Source organism: Schistocerca nitens, chromosome 5, assembly GCF_023898315.1.
Source record: "Schistocerca nitens isolate TAMUIC-IGC-003100 chromosome 5, iqSchNite1.1, whole genome shotgun sequence".
Lineage (NCBI taxonomy): Eukaryota > Metazoa > Arthropoda > Insecta > Orthoptera > Acrididae > Schistocerca > Schistocerca nitens.
The window spans coordinates 680,895,144-680,916,090 of NC_064618.1; the positions used below are offsets into that span (position 1 = coordinate 680,895,144).

Here is a 20,947-nt window from a genome sequence, read left to right on the forward strand (position 1 = left end):
GTAGCGGTCGCGCGGTTCCGGACTGAAGCGCCTACAACCGCTTGGCCACACCAGCCGGCACACACACACACACACACACACACACACACACACACACACACACACACACACACACCGTTGACACTTCGGATTTTCGAAATGGAGCGTCCCATGCGTCTAGTTTCAAGTACTTACAAAGTCTGCTAACCCCGTCGTGCTAGCATCATCAAATCGGAAACCTTTCCACATGAATCAGCAGAATACAAATGACAGCTCCGCCATTGCACTGCCCTTTTGTACCTTGTGCACGCGATACTACCGCCATCTGTATGCGTACGATACTACCGCCATCTGTATGCGTACATATCGTTATCTCTTGACTTCTGTCACCTACAAAGTTGCGACCTTTTCGCAATGAGAGCTGTCGGCGAGCAGGTGTTAACAGCGCTCCGCTCTTTGCGGTGATCAAAACTGATTCAAACTCTCTAACTTCCACGGTAATCGTGTAAAACTCTGGAATTCAAGAAAGATATTGGTGTGCGTAATGCCTTCCCTACGCCCATCTTTCGGCTACTTTCATCGAAGGTATGTGAGTGGCTCGAAGACTTCTTAATAGAACCGAGTCTGTTGTCCTCGATGGTGAGTGTTCATCGGAGGTGATGGTATCATCTGCAGTGCCCCAGGGAAGTGTGGTAGGTCTGCTGTTGTTTTCTATCTACATAAATGGTCTTTTGGATAGGGTGGATGGCAATGTGCGGCTGTTTGGTGATGATGCTGTGGTGTACGGGAAGGTGTCGTCGTTGAGTGACTGTAGGAGGATGCAAGATGACTTGGACAGGATTTGTGATTGGTATAAAGAATGGCAGCTAACTCTAAATATAGATAAATGTAAATTAATGCAGATGAATAGGAAAAAGAATCCCGTAATGTTTGAATACTCCATTAGTAGTGTAGCGCTTGACACAGTCACGTCGATTAAATATTTAGGCGTAACATTGCAGAGCGATATGAAGTGGGACAAGCATGTAAGGACAGTTGTGGGGAAGGCGGATAGTCGTCTTCGGTTCATTGGTAGAATTTTGGGAAGATGCGGTTCATCTGTAAAGGAGACCGCTTATAAAACACTAATACGACCTATTCTTGAGTACTACTCGAGCGTTTGGGATCCCTATCAGGTCGGATTGAGGGAGGACATAGAAGCAATTCAGAGGCGGGCTGCTAGATTTATTACTGGTAGGTTTGATCATCACGCGAGTGTTACGGAAATGCTTCAGGAACTCGGGGGGGAGGGGGGGAGTCTCTGGAGGAAAGGAGGCGTTCTTTTCGTGAATTGCTACTGAGGAAATTTAGAGAACCGGCATTTGAGGCTGACTGCAGTACAATTTAATGCCGCCAACTTACATTTCGCGGAAAGACCACAAAGATAAGATAAGAGAGATTAGGGCTCGTACAGAGGCATATAGGCAGTCATTTTTCATTCGTTCTGTTTGGGAGTGGAACAGGGAGAGAAGATGCTAGTTTGTGGTACGAGGTACCCTCCGCCACGCACCGTATGGCGGATTGCGGAGTATGAATGTAGATGTAGATGTAGATGTAGGTGGTAAGGCACGCATAATAACGATAGACCAATCTCCTATTGCAGTGGCGCACTGAGATGTGGTGTGGCACAGTGTTTTGCGCGTCAGAAGTGGCTGCACAGTTGGAGCCGACAATGGCTGTACAACTCCCAATGGTACAATGATGGTGGGAGATGGCTAGCGCGCTATCTGTCAAACGCCAACTCGTTTAAATCGGCCTTGAGGTGCAAATCACATTTCAGACCTGCAGCTCGCCACTGTTTTCAACGTCTGGGAGCTTCTCTCTCGCGTGGGGTGTGGGAAGCACGGGCAGGTGGCGGCAAATGCGTGCGGCCGCTCGGCGTGCTGATACGGCGCCGGTATCGCCGTGCGCGCCGCGTCAATACGCCGGACACGCAGTGCAGGCGGCTCGCTATCACATCGCCAATTACCGCCCCCGCTAGCCTTGTCGCGATAAACGCGCGCGTCGCTCCGCCCTCTTTTCTGAGCCGCCGCCCGACAGCCGACAACGTCAGCCTGGCGCGGCGTTAATGAATGGCCACCTGCCCACTCCCCCCCACCCCTCTCCAGCCCACCTTTCTCTTCAATGCGCGACTCCTCACAACGCTGCCACAAATGTGGGCACTGTTCATATGCAGTACACCCATCGTTGTATCGCAGCCGCCAATACCTGAAACTGAGAGAACGGAGGGTATGCTGCAGATAACGACAAACTAAATCTTGAAACTTCCTGGCAGATTAAAACTGTGTGCCGGACCGAGACTCAAACTCGGGACCGTTGCCTTTCGCGGGCAAGCGCTCTACCATCTGAGCTACCCAAGCACGACTCGCGCCCCGTCCTCACAGCTTTACTTCCGCCAGTACCTCGTCTCCTACCTTCCAAACTTTACAGAACCTCTTCTGCGAACCTTGCAGGACTAGCAATCCTGAAAGAAAGGATATTGCGGATACATGGCTTAGCCACAGCCTGGGGGTGTTTCCAGAATGAGATTTTCACTCTGCAGCGGATTGTGCGCTGATGTGAATATGCAAGGTTCGCACGAGAGCTTCTGTAAAGTTTGGAAGGTAGGAGATGAGGTACTGGCGGAAGTAAAGTTGTGAGGACGGGGCGTGAGTCGTGCTTGGGTAGCTCAGACGGTCGAGCGCTTGCCCGCGAAAGGCAAAGGTCCCGAATTCGAGTCTCGGTCCGGCACACCGTTTTAATCTTCCAGGAAGTTCCATATCAGCGCACACTCCGCTGCAGAGTGAAAATCTCATTCTGGAAACATCCCCCAGGCTGTGGCTAAGCCATGTCTCCACAATATCCTTTCTTTCAGGAGTGCTAGTCCTGCAAGGTTCGCAGGAGAGCTTCTGTAAAGTTTGAAGACAGTGGGTACTCCCCACAGCAAATACAGAAGGCACTGAAAATGAAACCTAAAGAGGCCACAAAGAAAGAAGACGAAGAAACCTTTAAATCGATGGCCTTCCTGCCATATGTGGGTACCATCTCATCAAAAATAGAACGTATTCTCAGCAGACACAAAGTAAAAGTGATTTTTCGTCCTCCACCCAAGACAGCTGCACTCGTGGGCTGCTCCGTCAAAGATGATTTGATGGTCCGTAAGTCTGGAGTTTACAAACTATCATGTGAATGTGGCCTTTCTTATATCGGACAAACAACTCACACTGTCCAAGAAAGATGTACAGAACACCGGAGGTACACACGACTTTTACAACCTAACAAGTCGGCAGTGGCAAGAGCTCTGTATTGACACTGGTCACAGTATGTTGTATGACAACGTCGAAATTTTGGCATCTACATCGTCTTTTTGGGACTCGATAGTGAAGGAGGCAATTGAGATTCGCTTGACGCCGAATTTAATCAATAGAGATAGTGGTTTCAACCTTGATAAATCATGCAATCCGGCACTTGGTGTAATAAACTCACAAAGACGTCGCCACAGTGCAGCTCACAATGATACATCGACATGCCAACACAGATCTACTGCGGAGTCATAGATGTAACTGGCGTATTGTGCACGTCTCTGCCGGCGACCAACGTCTCTGGCGCATTTGCATCTGTGGCCGCATGCGCAGTTGCGCGGTACACGAGTATAAAGGGACGAAGTGAGCACTGGACCGGCAGTCTTGCGGCTCACTCTGAAGATGGCTGAACGTTATGCAGCCGAAATATTAAGAAGAAGGAGAATTCTTGCGGCTGCACATCCGAAACTTAATCGAACAAACCTTTAGTAGAATGAGATTTGCACTCTGCAGCGGAGTGTGCGCTGATATGAAACTTCCTGGCAGATTAAAACTGTGTGCCGGACCGAGACTCGAACTCGGGACCTTTGCCTTTCGCGGGCAAGTGCTCATTCTGGAAACATCCCCCAGGCTGTGGCTAAGCCATGTCTCCGCAATATTCTTTCTTTCAGGAGTGCTAGTTGTGCAAGTTTCGCAGGTGAGCTTCTGTTAAGTTTGGAAGGTAGGAGACGAGGTACTGGCAGAAGCAAAGCTTTGAGGACGGGCGTGAGTCGTGCTTAGGTAGCTCAGTTGGCAGAGCACTTGCCCGCGAAAGGCAAAGGTCCCGAGTTCGAGTCTCGGTCCGGCACACAGTTTTACTCTGCCAGGAAGTTTCAAACCTTTAGTAGTTTTTGATAAATCTACATTTGAGATAAATCGTCCAGAACAAGTTTTATCGTGGTACAGTAGTCCAGTAAGTCTGAGTCAAACACTCACGACGCAACTACTTAAGAAATCCACATAAACAAAGGAACACAGGCCAAATTGACTCTTGATTTATTGTGCAACACCGAACAACGCAATAAAAGCTTAATCTCGTTTATACCATCGCCAAATCCGTGCGAGGCGGAGACTTTTTTCCTTGTCGTAATTATACCCTGACGATAGTTTTTCGACATGATTGCGCAAGTGGCTAAACACTTAACCCGCCATTCAGTTGTAAGTAACGCGAAATGAATGAACGTTACGTTTTTAAGAAAATTATCGTGTAATATTGGAGGCTGAAGTCCGATGCGGAACCGAAACGACTGATACAGACAAGTGTCGCCCGCAGAGGCGGGCAGTGGTAGCTTCTGCGGCTTTACGAGCAGGCGCGGAGCGCGCAATGCGTTGGCCCTGGACCGTGCTGCGCGGCGCGGCGTCAGCACGGACGAGCGCGCCTGCCGCCTGCGCAATTGAGAGGCGCGCCGCCGCTTTAGCGTTTATTTGTCTTGGTAATGGGGATATAAAAGCGCCCGAGGAGACACTTAACACTGGCGATCCATTGTGCGGCTCGTTTACGACGGCTTTCGGCGCGCTTAACGGCTGCTGCCTCCGCAGAAGCCAGCGCGGACAACTGGCGGCGCCTTAAATGTGTTTATGTAGCCGTTCCGCGGCGATCGGCCGCGAATCGTACAGCGCGACGCCCGCGGCTCTAACGCGGTGCTAAGTGATCACTTCGTGTTTCGTTACACGCGGTTACCGCTTAACGTCCGGCACCGCTGGCGGCACGTTCGTTCAGGAGTAGGTCGATAAGAGAGAGAATGCGACAAGAGATCAAGCTTGGACAGTTGAGGGCAGTATCTGAGTACTGTAATATCTTGCACTTTTTTTAAGAAAAACCATGTAAAATGGATGAGAATTTGAACCTGAACCCTCCATACGAACTAATCCACCGCACAATCTTGCTCACAATGGGAACAATTACGGACAGGTTCAAGTAAAAATGCCGACGTATACAGGAACTTCACGAACAAACTTTCAGCCGGCCTCGGCGGCCGAGCGGTTCTAGGCGCTTCAGACCGGAACCGCGCGACTGCTACGGTCGCAGGTTCGAATCCTGCCTCGGCATGGATGTGTGTGATTTCCTTAGGTTAGTTAGGTTAAAACGTCACCTTTGAACAATTATACATGACTGTGCTTAAACTGACACACAATATTTTTAGCGCAACGCAATCTCCTGGTACGCAGAGTTTCAGCTTCAGTGGAATTATCATGTGGTATATGGTACATCGGTAAAGAATGCTAAAAATTTTCTCAAGGTTAGCGTCTATGAAATTTTTCCCTGAGCCAGCCGGCGCACGTGACTTCCTGCGGTGCGAGTCATTGTATGTCTCTTTATTGGCGTGCGTCGTTATTGGGATTAGGAGATCTAACTTCTACAAATTCACCTTGTCGAGAGTGCCCTGCTCTGTTTGAATCCCGCCGGTTCTGATGGAATTCAGGTCTGTCGTTTTGTCGGTAGTTTACATAGTTTCTTGTTTGTCGGTCATGTGGTGGAGAACTTCTCCCGGAATCGTAACTGCGCGCTGAACTGTAGCGTCTGAAGTTATTCTGTCTCCCTTGATAATAATTGTTTTTGTTCCCATATTGTCTGTTACTATGGTAATCTCTGTCATATTTATTACTACGGAAATGCGATCTTTCTCCGTAACTATTATTACTCTGCCAGTGGTTGTCATATGGGTGGTGTCTGTTTTGGTCACGATTTGCGTTGTAAGAATAGACTTGTCGTGTCCAGTTATTGTTTCTGTCGTCACGGAATTGTGACGGATGTGACCTGTAGTGATTGTTTTCCTGTTTTCGCATCCCGCGACTGTCTGTGTCAATTTCTAATTCTTGTAAGAGTCCCTGAAAAGCTTCAGTGTCATCTTTGCAACGTCCTGCCAAAATAATATGTCGTAAATGTTCAGGTAGTTTGATTAAGCAAATGCGGATGAGTTCTGAGGGGCTGTATGGGTTTGACAGGTACTGATTCTTGTGCAACATGTCTTCAAAATATTTCACAAGACTGGAAAATTCAGATTGTTCAAAGTGTTTCATCATCATGATGAGATGTTTTACTCGGTCTTGTGTAGCTTGAGACCAATATGCTGAGAGGAAGGCATGGTAAAATTCTCCTTCACTGTGACAATCGTGAATGACCGATCGCATTCTTTCAGCTGGTTCATTCTCTAAGAAGCCACACATAAATTCTAATCTGTGCTCTAATGACCAGTTGGGAGGAAAGCAATGAGAGAATTGATGGAGCCACGCTTGTGGATGAATGTCGTTGCCAGAATTCTTAAATGTTTTAAATTTACGTGTAGTAATGAACAGCTTATAGTCAAAATCATCGTGTCGGCGAGTCGCATATCGGTCATTGTTACGTCGTTTCGGCGGTTCCATTTCAAAATTCGGTGCACCTTGCCAATTTCTTTCATAATTTCCGAAATGCGCTGTGTTATTATTTTGTGGCTGTTCCGTATTTCTATGTCCCTCTTCCCGTATTGGGGCGCGAGTGTCCTCTGAAATACGTAATTCTTGTATTACCTGTGTCAGCTGATCTTGTACTTCCCGGATTTCTCTTTGGTGTTGCGTATTAATTTGATTCTGATTTTGTTTGAATTTCCTAATTTGTTCGCACTCTTCTGTGTCATTAAAGACTACCGGTTTTGTGTCATTCAGATTATCATCTACCTTCGTAGATAAATTATTTAGCTGATCCGAAAGTTCAACTACTTTCTCTGATAATGAACTAATTTCCTCCATGTGTCTTTCTGAACCAATTTTCAGAGTATCTACTGTGTCCTTTAAGTTTTCCTGAGTTTTTGCAAGTTGCGTAACCGAATCGGTAGATGCAACTGAGTCAATTTTAGCTTCCAAGGTCTCATGATTTTCATGAACAATGGTTTGCAGTTCTTTTATGGCTGCTTCGTGATTCTGTAATGCATTTTCATGACGCGAAAAAATAGGTTGGAAATGCTCACAAATTTGTGTTTTTACGTCATTACAGACTTTTTGACATTTCGTTTCGATTTTATGTAACACAGTAGTTAAATCTTCACGTGTTTGTTCAAGTGTGATGTGAAGATTTTGTTCCATTGCGTCTAACTGTTGCTGTGTTTGTCTCTGGTGTTGTTCCATTGTGTCTAACTTTTGAAGATTTTGTTCCATTGTGTCTAACTTTTGAAGCTTTTGCTGTGTTTGTCCCATTTGTTGTATTAATTGTAATAACAATGCACTGGTGTCTGAAACATGTTCCTCAGTGCTTATCGGCAGTGAATTTGCACTGGCAACATTCACATTTTGACATGCAGAGTATGTGTCTTGACTTATTTGAGAAAACGGTGAGGACCCAAAACCTGAATCTACAGTATTTGCGAGATTGTGTCCTGTCATTTCGGATTCCTGAGGCAAGCTGTTGCCGAGCGATCGATCGATAATGCTTCCCTGTTCACTACTTGTTTCACTGTCTACACCATTATTTGCCGCCCGCTCCATTTTCCTATGCACATTTACCAAATTACCACTTTGAATGTCTGTTAATTCATTATACAGTGGTGCTGATAAACTACGCTCGTTGTCACTATTATTTCTCAGTTTACTTTGGAGCCTAGTGTTACGTTTTTCACACGCCATTATTGTCACAATATTTCACACGACAACACAGAAAAGCACAATTTGAAGAGCAAAATAAGAAAACACATTAACATAGCATTGAAAATAATATCTAGTTAATTGCAGCTGCGAAATACTTAGTGCAAATCTACATGCGTGCCACACCTGTTTCACTGTACAACAATGAAAGACTGCAACTACAAAGGAAATTCTCTCTACAATTACGCGCTAGCAATAAACAAAAGCTACACTAATTACACAAACTACAAGAAAAAAATCAGAAGATTCCAGTGAGGTATCCTCGGCTAAGGGTCGACATATGAAACGTCCCCTTTGAACAATTATACATGACTGTGCTTAAACTGACACACAATATTTTTAGCGCAACGCAATCTGACTTTCAAAAATCCCTACAAAAGAATGGGCCTGACTAACATTAACCTATACCTTTCACAAATCACTTACCTCACCAAAAATCTTCGTTACTCGAACTACTGCAATACAGCGAGCGCCACTACTGGCAGCTAAATAAAAGATTCAAACTCCGAAAGGCACTAACTACTGATAGGCATAGTTAGCAAATGAAAGATTTCAATAGAGAACAAGCAATGTATTTACCTTAATAGTGTTGAAAAATCATAATATACATAGCATTTCATGACATCCAGTCTTACAAATTTCAAAACGCCATTTCTCTCCCCACATCCACCACTGCTGGCGGTTCACCTCCAACTGCGCAACGCCACGTGCCGCTCACATCCAGCTGCCCAACACTACAATGGCAGACAACAATGCAAACCAGCCACAGACTGCACACAGCACAGCCAGCGACTCTCATACAGAGCGCCACGTAACGCCGCCAATAAGAAAACTTAAACAGCCGACTTACAAGGTTTAAGTAGTTCTAAGTTCTAGGGGACTGATGACCTCAGATGTTAAGCCCCATAGTGCACAGAGCCATTTGAACCATTTTTGTACGAACAAACTTTCTGAAATTGTCCAGGGATACTTTCTGAGTAATTTGGTACAACGTATAAGCGACCAACTGTCTCCGGCGGCTCTTTACAGGTTCAAACCTACGTTTCGGTAGTTCTGTTACAGTACATTAATGACGTAGTAAGTGGTAGAATTATCAGGAGTATCGTTAGCATTAGTAAGAAAAGAAAAATAAATGAATATGTGAGAGAGAAGCTGGGTGCTGAAGACTTCTCTTTGTTTTGCGCATAATTAGAACAGCACATCGTCACGTTTTAGTCCGTTGTGCATTTGGAATCTTTACAAAACATAAATTGCATTTTTCAAGCAATGGAAATTAGTTGTGCGTGTAACTTCTGTGCTTTTATGTAGCCAAAGCAATTACCTTTGATGCAAGTATAGTTTACAAACACAAACGTAAAAAATCTGTGTAATTAACGAACATTTTTCAATACGATCAAAGCCAACGGTTGCTTTTATTATCCATAAGTGCGAAAGTTGTTTATGAATAACAGAAACATGTTTTACATAACCTGAACTTAGTACTGAAGCTAAGTTCGATATTTTTTTTATTTGCATCTCCTTTTCTTTAATTTTACTTTTTTTGATGCCTTGAGCTTTCTAGTGTATATAATAAACCTTTATTGTTTTTTGGTTTTTACTACAACAACTCTCTGTTTCATATTACAGATCAACAACTTTCGAATAAAACCAGAACTAAAGTTTGACAGTTTCAATTTTGCTATAAATACAGTTTATTTTTAAGTAGTAGGCAGGACGATTACTGTGCAGAACAAAAATGTTTTGCAGGTTGCATGACGCTTTACATTTCCTCACTCAGTTTCGAAGGTAATCTAGTAAGACACTGATTGCATACGCAAACGAAGCGATCAAAATGAGGTAACGCCCGATAGGTATGCAACACACCTAATATACAGGTAACGCGGTTATGGTCTTAACCAACCAAGGTTACTAGGAATACTATCCTACTCTACGCTTACTTACGGTAGTTTTACAACTCTGGCTATGTGTCTCGTTTCCATTCGTACATCATACTTGCTTCACAACAGTAATGCCATCCTTGCCTGGTTGTCCTCAAGTTTGTACTCTCTGCTGTTCGGTCATGTCTAGGGTTTTGTTTCCAGGCAGTGTTAGTTGTGTGTCGTCAGTGATACACGCAGTACTGTGTATCGGTTTACTTGATGAGGTGTTGGATGATACGCATCTCATGTATGGGTCCACTGAATGCAATGGATGAGCAACAGAACGAGGCTATGCTGAGCTGTTCCCGTGCCGTCGGTGACCACGTCACAGTACTTCAGGACCAGAGAGTTGTTCCAGTGTTCTTTCGTCGGTGTTGTACTTTTTGGTTGTTGCGTATTACAGGCTTCTTCACTGTTGTGTAGGTATTTTTACAGAAACAAGGGTGACTGCAAAACCCAACCGAATAAATGACGAAACTTCCTGGCAGATTAAAACTGTGTGCCCGACCGAGACTCGAACTCGGGACCTTTGCCTTTCGCGGGCAAGTGCTCTACCATCTGAGCTACCGAAGCACTCATTCTCGAATAAATGATAATTACATTATTGCTCTTTAACGAGCCACCGGAGACCATGGGTAACTTACACCAAAATTCTTAGAACAATTTCTGAATGTTTGTCGGTCGAATTCTCATTCGCCCTGTATAGCTACATACATTCTCCGCAAGCATCTGCGCAGTGTATCTTGAAGGTTAGTGGCGAATATCTGTCCCGATCCATTTGTGTACTGAGGGGAAAAAATCATTGTCTGTGTTTCTAATTAATCTCTCTTATCTTGTTACTGTGGCACATATCTCGAGATTCACGATCATATGTGTGGAAATGCTACCGAGGCATTCCTCGAATACCGGTTCTCTAAAATTACTCGACAGAGTGTACCGAGAATAAAGTCGCCTTTCTCCAAAGGTTTACATTTACGCTCCCTGAGAAGCTCTATTAGACTTTCCTGTGGACTACATCGAACTGTTACGATCCTACGGGTCCGTCTCCTACTATCATGTCTATTTGATAAAGACCCAAAACACTGGACGAGTGCTCGAAGACTGGTCACACTAACGTCTTCTGTGTGATATTTATGGATTCGTTTTTCGTCCCATTTCATATCTCATGTTAGGACTCTGCCAAAAGATGTGAAATGCTGCAGATGTTCATCTCTATCTTGCAACCAGGTGCTAATAACGAAGCTATTGCGACAATTTAAACGTCTGTTTCTAATACAACGCGGGTAAGTGATCGTAAACGAATTTACATAAGATACAGCTTCATAAAGTAGGATTCATTTCTCTTTTACTATAACTCAGTGATTGATATAACAATTCTTTTTTCTGTTGTTTACCCAGACGACAGTAGTGACGCGTGATCGACATCGACTGTAAGATACATTCATCATCGGATCTGTAAACGATGAAAACGAAGCTCAGGGAAACTAACAAATAAATAGTAAAATCACCGAAAGATTAAAACTGTCGTGCAAAGCCGACCTTTGTAGCCGAGCGGTTCTAGGCGCTTCAGTCTGGAACCGCGCGACCGCTATGGTCGCAGGTTCGAATCCTGCCTCGGGCATGGGTGTGTGTGATGTCCTTAGGTTTAAGTAGTTCTAAGTTCTAGGGGACTGATGACCTCAGATGTTAAGTCCCATAGTGCTCAGAGCCATTTTGTTATACGAAGTACTGGACACACATGTGAAACTAGTAGTTCATGATTATCGAGCTGACAGCAGATATTTCGCCATAAATGTGAATGTTTGCCTACACAAAAACACAGCAGAATGAATGGTAGTATCAGCTCTGTGTTTCTCAGTCGTATCTGGACTAGAGTGTGTTCAGAGAGTGGAAAGGACAAAGTGTGGCGTTACACGCATGTGCGGCGACCACGACCGCTTTCGTGACAGCTCTTTCTTTGGTCGTCGTGTTTTATTGGCTCGCGTGATGAAAGAGACCGCGCCAGGCCCGAAGTCACGGTGGCCTTGTCCGTAGCTGCTGCCAACCACACACGTGTTCTGGCGCCCGTGTTCACACACTAGTGACCAGTGATAAATGTATACAGCAGTAAGTCCGCATAAAATACTCCTCATCCCTTCTATTTAATACTTTTAATGGGTACCTGCCTATTGCTTGGCCAACTCATCAAAAGAATCGTCAAATTTGCTTTATGTGTAACAGAAACGAGTGTGGAAAGAGACTGGTATCACTGCGTGGGCTTACCTATCCCAATGAATTCCGGGACTGTTCTTAGACAGAGATTGGCCGATTGGTATGTTGATCACGCACAGCTGAGCTTGCAGTTGCGTCTCGGATGAACTGGATGTCGGAAGGACGAACAAAGCATGACTGCCCGCATCTCGTGGTCGTGCGGTAGCGTTCTCGCTTCCCACGCCCGGGTTCCCGGGTTCGATTCCCGGCGGGGTCAGGGATTTTCTCTGCCTCGTGATGGCTGGGTGTTGTGTGCTGTCCTTAGGTTAGTTAGGTTTAAGTAGTTCTAAGTTCTAGGCGACTGATGACCATAGATGTTAAGTCCGATAGTGCTCAGAGCCATTTGAACCAAAGCATGACTGCAGTGAGTCCAAAAAGTATTAGTCTGGCTGTATTTTTATAAAAATAACTGTCTGTGGCACTTGAAAAGAAGCAAATACAAAATCTGAAGAGCCAATCCCGTGGGAAGTACCTCTGTAATTAATTTTTCTTTAAATGCAAGAAACAAAATACGTTCATAGCAACAACAAAGATAACAAAATAGAAAGTTTCTTACAAAAGCTACTTTATAAAGTATTCGTCCACCAGCTGAATATGCGTAAAATTCGCGCACGGGGACTAAACTTTAATGCTGACCCACGGCACACCCTATGCGTCAACTGTTCGCAACCACAATATACCACCTGATGTGGTGTTCAGCTGCGCCGGGACAGTGGAGCTGGCATCATGGCCCCTAAGGGTATCGAGATAACGCTGACTAAAGGAAAACTTATTGTAACTTGCATAATCAGTACAGATCCTCATACGAGAAGTAGATCGATGGTTCGGCCGATAACAGATCGCATTTGCGCAAGCAAAAGATAGAGAAACCAGGCACGGGTGGGACGGCCTCGCTCGTTCACCGATGAGGACGTGAAGTTCGTCGTGATGGAAATCAAGAAAAATGCTAAAATCTGCGCTCCTAAGTTGGCTGAAAGGCAAGAAAGTATGTGCCAACACAGTCCGAAATACCTGCAAGAAGCACGGATATAATGACTGTATGCCTCGCACCTAATTTTGGGTCAGTGAACAAAATCAGAAGAAATTTCTTGATTTTCCCCAGGAACATAGATTCATGAAGAAAGACTACTGGAATAGGGTCATATTTTATGATGAAAGTAAATACAACATATTCGTGTCGGATGGCAGGCGAATAGCGTGGCATATAAAAAAAAAAAATACTCAGAGATGTTGCCGCAAAACTTTGTGGCCACGGTGGAACGCAGTGGGGGTTCCCCGATGTTGTGGAGCTTTGTGGAACAGTGTAGTATTGAAAAAGTACATTTTGTGGAGGGCACGATGGATCACAAAATATATATCAACATCTTAAAGGAAAATCTAATTGCTAGTGCCGAAAAATTAGGTCTCCAAGGAAACTGAGTCTTTTAACAGGATAACAACCCCAAACATAGAGCTAGAAAAACGAAGATATAGCTCCTGTAGAATACACTGAAACAACTCAACAGCGCTCCTCAGAGTCCATAAATTAATGTCATCGAACACCTTTGGGAAGTACTGCAAGAGACCATCAGATAAAGACAAATTTCTAACAAGAAAGGCTTAAAATAAGGTCTTCAAGAATTGGACAAAATTCCATGCTTTGTGACGGCAAACTCTGTCAGCTGTTCCCAGAAGACTGCAGGTAGTACCAAATTGAAAGGGAAACCCACTAAATATTAATTTTTGTATGTAAAACACGTTTTCAGGCTATAAATCTCAAAAAACCTGAGAGGACGAATACTTTATGAAGTAGCTTTCGTATGAAATTTTCTATTTTGTTATCCTTGTTATCGCTATAAATGGACTTTTTTTCTTTTTCTCAATAAAAATTATATACTGAGGTACTTTCTGCAGGATTGGCTCTTTAGATTTTGTATTCGCTTCTTTTCGCTTTCCACATACTTATTTTTTTAAAATATACAGCTAGACGAATTGAACTCAATATGTAAAGTTTTAATTATCACCTCGAAAAAATCAAACTGTGATTATGAAACTTGATGAGGGTGATAGTCGTCCTCTAGGTATCCTCTCTTCAATACAACAGGTCTTTTTCTTCCAAGGACGGATGATTTGGCGCAGTTCTTGGTTGGAGAAATCTACTATTGGCTGTTCAGGCAGCATTCGGCCTCGAAAACCCCGTCGTCGACATTCCGCAAATGTTGTTGCTGAGTGGTTTCTTCATCCGAGAAAAAGGGAAGAAGTCAGAGTATCACTTCAGGAGAATACGGGGAGGGGGTGGGGGAGGAGAAGAAGGTTCACGTGAGACCGACTGTGCCTTCAAATGGTCCAAATGGCTCTGAGCGCTATGGGACTTAACATCTGAGGTCATCAGTCCCCTAGAACTTAGAACTACTTAAACCTAAATAACCTAAGGACATCACACACATCCATGCCCGAGGCAGGACTCTAACCTGCGACCGCAGCTGTCGCGCAGTTCCAGACTGAAGCGCCTAGAACCGCACGGCCACAGCGGCCGGTGACTGTGCCTTCGCGGAATGAACTAGGATGCGAGGAATTGCGGCACTCAGCATACGGCGACATCCCTCAGGTTCAAAAGTCGTGCACGGGATATAAATGGAGTCACGACTGATTTTTACTTTCTACACTATTGCCTCGATTATGGCACACCTGTCTTCGAACAACAGGGCTTCCACTCATGTTGCGAATCGAGGCTCTTCACATAGCGGGAGGGTCTGCTACTTCTTTATTCGTCATTCGGACTTGGGCACAACGGAAGCGTCTGCGCCACTTACCACTGTGTCACATGAGGATCCACTATTGCTGCACACTTCCAACAACTCAGCGTTGATAGCTGCAGCGTTGTTCTCCTTCAACTGCTGCACGATACTGCGCACCGCCATTTTGTTTCCCCTGCTACTGCGGCGTGTGTACCGGGAGTTCAGACATGTCAGTGCCTGCATACAAACAAAAATTTAACTAAGTAATTTAATATTTTCGTGGTGATAATTAAAAATTTTGTGACGACTCGTCGTATAATCGTAACGGATGCCTCGGGACAAATGAAAATTTCGGCATGGTGGAAGCAATAGTCTCAATGAAAGCGAGAGTTAGGCCTGGCGGGGTACTGAGACGGTTTAATGGTTAAGGCGACTGCTCGGAAAAAGCGAGATGCGTGAGTTCTTTCTCCTAGTTCCTTTTTGGTAGTCTCACTGCATTTTCATTACATTCCAGGGTCGGCATTTTTGGCCAGTTTCGCTTTACCAGTCATTACGTCTTCATTGACATCATCCGTATAACCGATTCATCTCATTTCAGCGAATCTAATTTATACCATGTTTTGAAAAGCACACAGACCATTGTATTGTGAATATTTTCTGATACTACTGTTATATCTGACGATTAAGTAGGTTACTATGTCGTGCCTCTAAAATGTGCCACTGTTTTACAACCGCATGTCACACAACGGGAGCTTTAACGCAACTCTAGTCTCTAGTGAGTCGTGCAGACAGACGAACTATCGGCATTTTTATATAATGCTCTTCTTTTAGGTGCAGCTTGTTTAGCGGGAATACGTGTACTATTGGATATTTGATTATGAACTGATCTCAAATTATTTAACACCACTGAAATATTTTATTCTTTCGACACAAAACAGTTGTCAATTTTTTATATAAAACAGTTGTCAACTTTTTATGTGTCTAGCGTGACACATGCCTAAAATATTTTCCGTCGTTTTTTTTAGTAAATATCTCTCGGGTGTACACGCTTTTACACTGAAGTGAACAATGTATGGTACTCATACGAACCAGGTACTAGAATTATGCACAAAAGAAAGCAACTAATACTTTATAGTCGTTACTGCTGTATTAACGGAGCCACAAAATGCTAATCCAAGCTCACACAAGAGGAAAGAATCTTCTGACTTTCTTCAGAGCTGTCATGGCTGCCGTAACTAATTTGCAATGTGACTGTGTAAAGTGCCTAATCCTGTAGTACCTGTCGAGCTCAGCCATGGGGAATATGAATTTCACTGCAGCTCCTCCGTGCCTCTCGTATCGAAATGTAATTCCGTACATTCGGAACCTGATTTATCGCTGCAGTCTCTTTATCTGGTTGAGATTTCTGTCTCGAGCACGTGTCTATTTAATTTTGAGTACAGGAGTAGCGCTGAAAAGGTGCCTGACAGATTTTAGTTTCCCAAAGCCGTTAACCTTACCCAAGAGTTTTCCGCCTCTGCAGTGGCACGTGTTCATCATTCGCGAGCTTAAGTGTTGCCTATTTGTTTCTTGTTGCTGAGGTTTGAGAGCCGACTCGTCCTTTTTTGCAGGCAGTTCAGTGTCGATATGTGCATTGTATTGGACGGCTCAGCACTGACTCGTTATCTTCTGCAGAAGGTGGCCGTGCGGTTCTAGGCGCTCAGTCCGGAACCACGAGACTGCTACGGTCGCAGGTTCGAATCCTGCCTCGGGCATGGATGTGTGTAATGTCCTTAGGTTAGTTAGGTTTAAGTAGTTCTAAGTTCTAGGGGACTGATGACCTGAGATGTTAAGTCCCATAGTGCTCAGAGCCATTTGAACCATTTTTTGAAACTGTCAAATGTTTAATCAGGTTTTATTCGAACATTGTTGATTTGTAACGCGAAGTAGAGGGAATTAATAGTAAAAATACAAAAAATACATGCTTATCGCTTACTGCTAGCACAATTGCCTCAATAAGAGAAGGTAAAATTTTTAAAAAGTGCAACGCAGACGCATTTCAAACATTACTTCAATACTTCGGCGAGTTTGTAAAAAACATGTTTCTGTTATTGCTAAGCCGGCCGCAGTGGACGAGCGGTTCTAGGCGCTACAGTCTGGAGTCGAGCGACCGCTACGGTCGCAGGTTCGAATCCTGCCTCGGGCATGGATGTGTGTGATGTCCTTAGGTTAGTTTTTAATTAGTTCTAAATTCTAGGTGACTGATGACCTCAGAAGTTAAGTCGCATAGTGCTCAGAGCCATTTTAGTTATTGCTAAACAGTTTTCTCACTGACCAGCTGTAACAGGAAACTCTTACTAATCGTGATGAAGAATGTTCTATTGAGTACAAAATAGCAACAGTAGTTAGTTAGTGTGTGTTAGTGCATGTAAACTATACTTCCATCAAAGGTAATTGTTTTGGTTACATAAGAGCTCGGAAGTTAACCGAGCAGTTGATTTTTTTTTTACTCATAAAACTCAATTTATATTTTGTAAGTATATAAAATACACAACGAACTAACACTGAACTATGTTCGACTCTAATTATGTGTAAAACAAACAAAGAAAAAAATGGTTCAAATGACTCTAAGCACTATGGGACTTAACATCTGAGGTCATCAGCCCCTAGACTTAGAACTACTTAAACCTAAGTAACCTAAGGACATCACACACAGCCATGCCCGAGGCAGGGTTCGAACCCGCGACCGTAGCAGCAGCGCGGAACAAACAAAAAACAAAGAAAAGTCGTTGACTCCCAGTTCCTGTGTCATACATTCTTTTATGTTTCTTTAACTACCAATACCACTAGTACTACCGGCAATACTACCATTTACTACGACATTTATGTACGCTACCGAAACTACAGGATCGGGTTATAGCATTCGGGAGGACGACGGTTCAATCCCGCGTCCGGCCATCCTGATTTAGGTTTCCCGTGATTTCCCTAAATCGCTCCAGGCAAATGCCGGGATGGTTCCATTGAAAGGGCACGGCCGACTTCCGTCCTCGTCCTTCCCTAATCCGAATAGACCGACGACCCCGCTGTTTGGTCTCTCCCCCCAAACAACCCAACCCGGGTTATAGCAGACAGCAACTCTAGACGTGACTCATTCCTTATTGCAGACGATTCACTGTGCTTGTTGCAAGTAGCCCATTGCGAAGTCGCAGCCAGTATAGCGGCGTATGTTTTCTCGTTGCAGACGGTTCGGCGCCGACGAAGTCGACTGGAGCGAAACGGAAGAAGGAGGCGAACCCCAGCGGCGGCGCGGCGGGCGGCGCGGCGACGGGGGCGGCGGGGGCGAGCGGCGGGGGCGTGGCGGGCGCGCCGGGGGCGGCGGCGGGCGTCGCGGCGCCCAAGACGCCGCCGGTCGACATGAGCGGCGCGCTCAGCGACGGCGGCAGCGGCGGCGCGCCCGGCTCCGACAGCGACCGCAAGCGCAAGAAGGCGCGCACCACCTTCACCGGCCGGCAGATCTTCGAGCTGGAGCGCCAGTTCGAGCAGAAGAAGTACCTCTCCTCCTCCGAGCGCGCCGAGATGGCCAAGCTGCTCAACGTCACCGAGACACAGGTGCGCGCCGCACTGCCTTCCCTCTCAACACGTCTTCCCCGCCCCTGTCAAATCGACGTCTACCAAAAGTCTTTCCAGCACACCGTCCTGTGAAAGTCCATTCAACGCCAAGATGACCACACCTCGTCTGCACTACATGGCATGAGCACAGTGTTATAAATGCCTCTTCCTGTGGCTACTTTTCTGACTTACCTGTAACACAATGACAGTGACACTGAAAAGGTTCTCAGCGACCAGTACTTCAGCGCACGTCATACTTTCATGATGCGGACGTTATCGTATTATGTCGGTTTACCGACGTATTGGACGCCACATGCTAGCAGATGGAGCGAACAGTCGTCCCGTCGTAGTTTGTTGCTATGTACGTTATAACATATAAGTCATCTTGGAATTTAGAGTCTCCTCACAGCTTACCTAGTTCGTGTAAGAACTTGAGCCGCAAAAGTCGTTGTGGGAGTGGAAACTGAACTTACTGACGGAGATCATTAAAGATGATTGTCATCGATAAGAAGAACATTGCTAGGAAAGTGATTGTTGAGCATAAGTTTTGTCTAGACAACACAGTGTGAATGAAAACAACGCACGGAATGGAAATTGCTTTTGCTAGAACTGCCATTTCCGCACGTCTAATACGACAAATGAAGATGAGAAAGAGGCTACGGTGATGCAAGTATCACTAAAGAGAGACAATGAACCATCTCTCTCTCTCTCTCTCTCACTCACTCACTCACTCTCTCTCTCTCTCTCTCTCCCACACACACACACACACACACACATATGCACTCTACAACTACATACATTCTCCGAAAGCCAGCGTTTGGTGCGTGGCGGAGAGTAACCTGTACCAGTACTAATGACTTGTTCTTTCCTGCGCCTGCTGTACGGCTCCGTATGAGCCCTAATTTCTCGAGCTTCGTGGTCCTTACGCGAATTTCATGTTGCTGGCAATAGAATCGTTCTTCAGTCCGCTTCAAATGCCGGTTCTGTAAAATTTCTCAGTAGCGTTCCGCGAAAAGTAAGTCACCTTCCCTCCAGGGATTATGACTTGAATTCACAAAGCATCCTCCGTAATACCTACGTGTTGTTCGAACCTACCGGTAACGAATCTAGCATCCCGCCTCCGAATCGTTTAGATTCCTTCCTTTAATGCGAAATAGTGCTGCTCCCAAACAACCGAGCAGTAGTCAAGAACAGGACGCACCAGCTTCCTACATGCGGTCTCCTGTACATATGAACCACAGTTTCACCATATTCTGCCAATAAACTGAATCTGACCATTCGCCTTCCTTATGAATCCTCACGTACTCATTCCACTGCATACCGCTTTACAACGTTAAGCCAAAATATTTAAACGACGTCCCTGTATCAAGCTTCATATTACTAATGCTATATTAGAAGATTATGGTTTTGTTCTCATCTGCATTAACATACATTTTTCTAGGTTTACAGACAGATGCTATTCATCACATCAAACAGAAATTTTGTCTAAGACATCTTGTATCCTCCTACGGTCATTCAGTGAAGGCAGCTTCCCGTACACCACAGCATCATCAGCAAACAACCGCAGATTGCTGCCCAATCGTGTCCGCCAGATGCTTTATGTATATAGAAAAAATAGCGGTCCTATCATATTGTTCTGGGGCACTCCCGATACCCTTCTGTCCGCTGAACACTCGCCTTGGAGTATAACGTACGGAGTGCTGTTAAGATGTCTTCGAGCCACTTACAAATCTGTGAACCTGTCCCGGAAAGGGCAAGCTCAATTTCGCACGAGCGATGCTTCCTAACACGACGCTGATTCGTGGACAAAATCTTTTCCATGTCAAGGACCCCAACCCTAACGTTTATACCGTGGTACGGGGTCCATTGTTTTCACGATTGGGCGCGTTTATTTTACTGTAATTTTGTGATCGGATGCAAAAGTCGTCAAGTAATCTAAGGAAGGAGAGTCGTGCGCGCCCTCTGTCAGTCAGTCGTGTAACTATTGTATGATTTATTCTGCACGTTATTGGATTGTAACTGTTTGTGTATCGTATTGTCTGATGCGGAAATTAGGGACCGGCCTAGAATGGGTCTAAACTAACGTGGAATGCAGCGCAACAAACACACACAGACTGGCCTATGTAGCAGACCGACTTACGACTGTTACTCTGACCCACGGATCCCATCGGGATCTGGATCAGCTCCCAGTCCTTAAAGCTAGAACACTGCGCGGTAACTATATCAGTACTGTTTGTATCTAGCAAGATATTGAAGAAAATACAGTTTAGGTAAATCGATTCATCAAACCATTCGTAGCTGGTGATGCATCAAATGTCAGTTGCGCTGTGCAGACAAACTTGGTCCGTAACATTGCCTTAGGCTCCGAGTGACTACTTCTTTTTATCATTTTATTCGTGACTCGGAATATACGAGGGTGAGTCAAATGAAAACCTGAAATATTTTTTTAAAATATTATTTATTCTGCAGAAGTGGTACAATGCTGTATCACTTTTCAACATAATCTCCCCCACGCTCA

The 20,947-nt window shown here is 44.9% G+C and overlaps 1 protein-coding gene across 1 annotated transcript in view; it reads left to right on the forward strand.

Moving 5' to 3' along the window:
* LOC126260653 (uncharacterized) overlaps positions 1–18,522 on the forward strand; it is a 510,286-nt gene extending 491,764 nt beyond the window's left edge. Inside the window, exons 4-5 of the mRNA XM_049957990.1 lie at positions 18,062–18,141; positions 18,334–18,522. Of these exons, the coding sequence (XP_049813947.1) occupies positions 18,062–18,141; positions 18,334–18,522 (269 nt within the window). The remainder of the gene's footprint in view (positions 1–18,061; positions 18,142–18,333) is intronic.
* Positions 18,523–20,947: the final 2,425 nt, after the last annotated feature.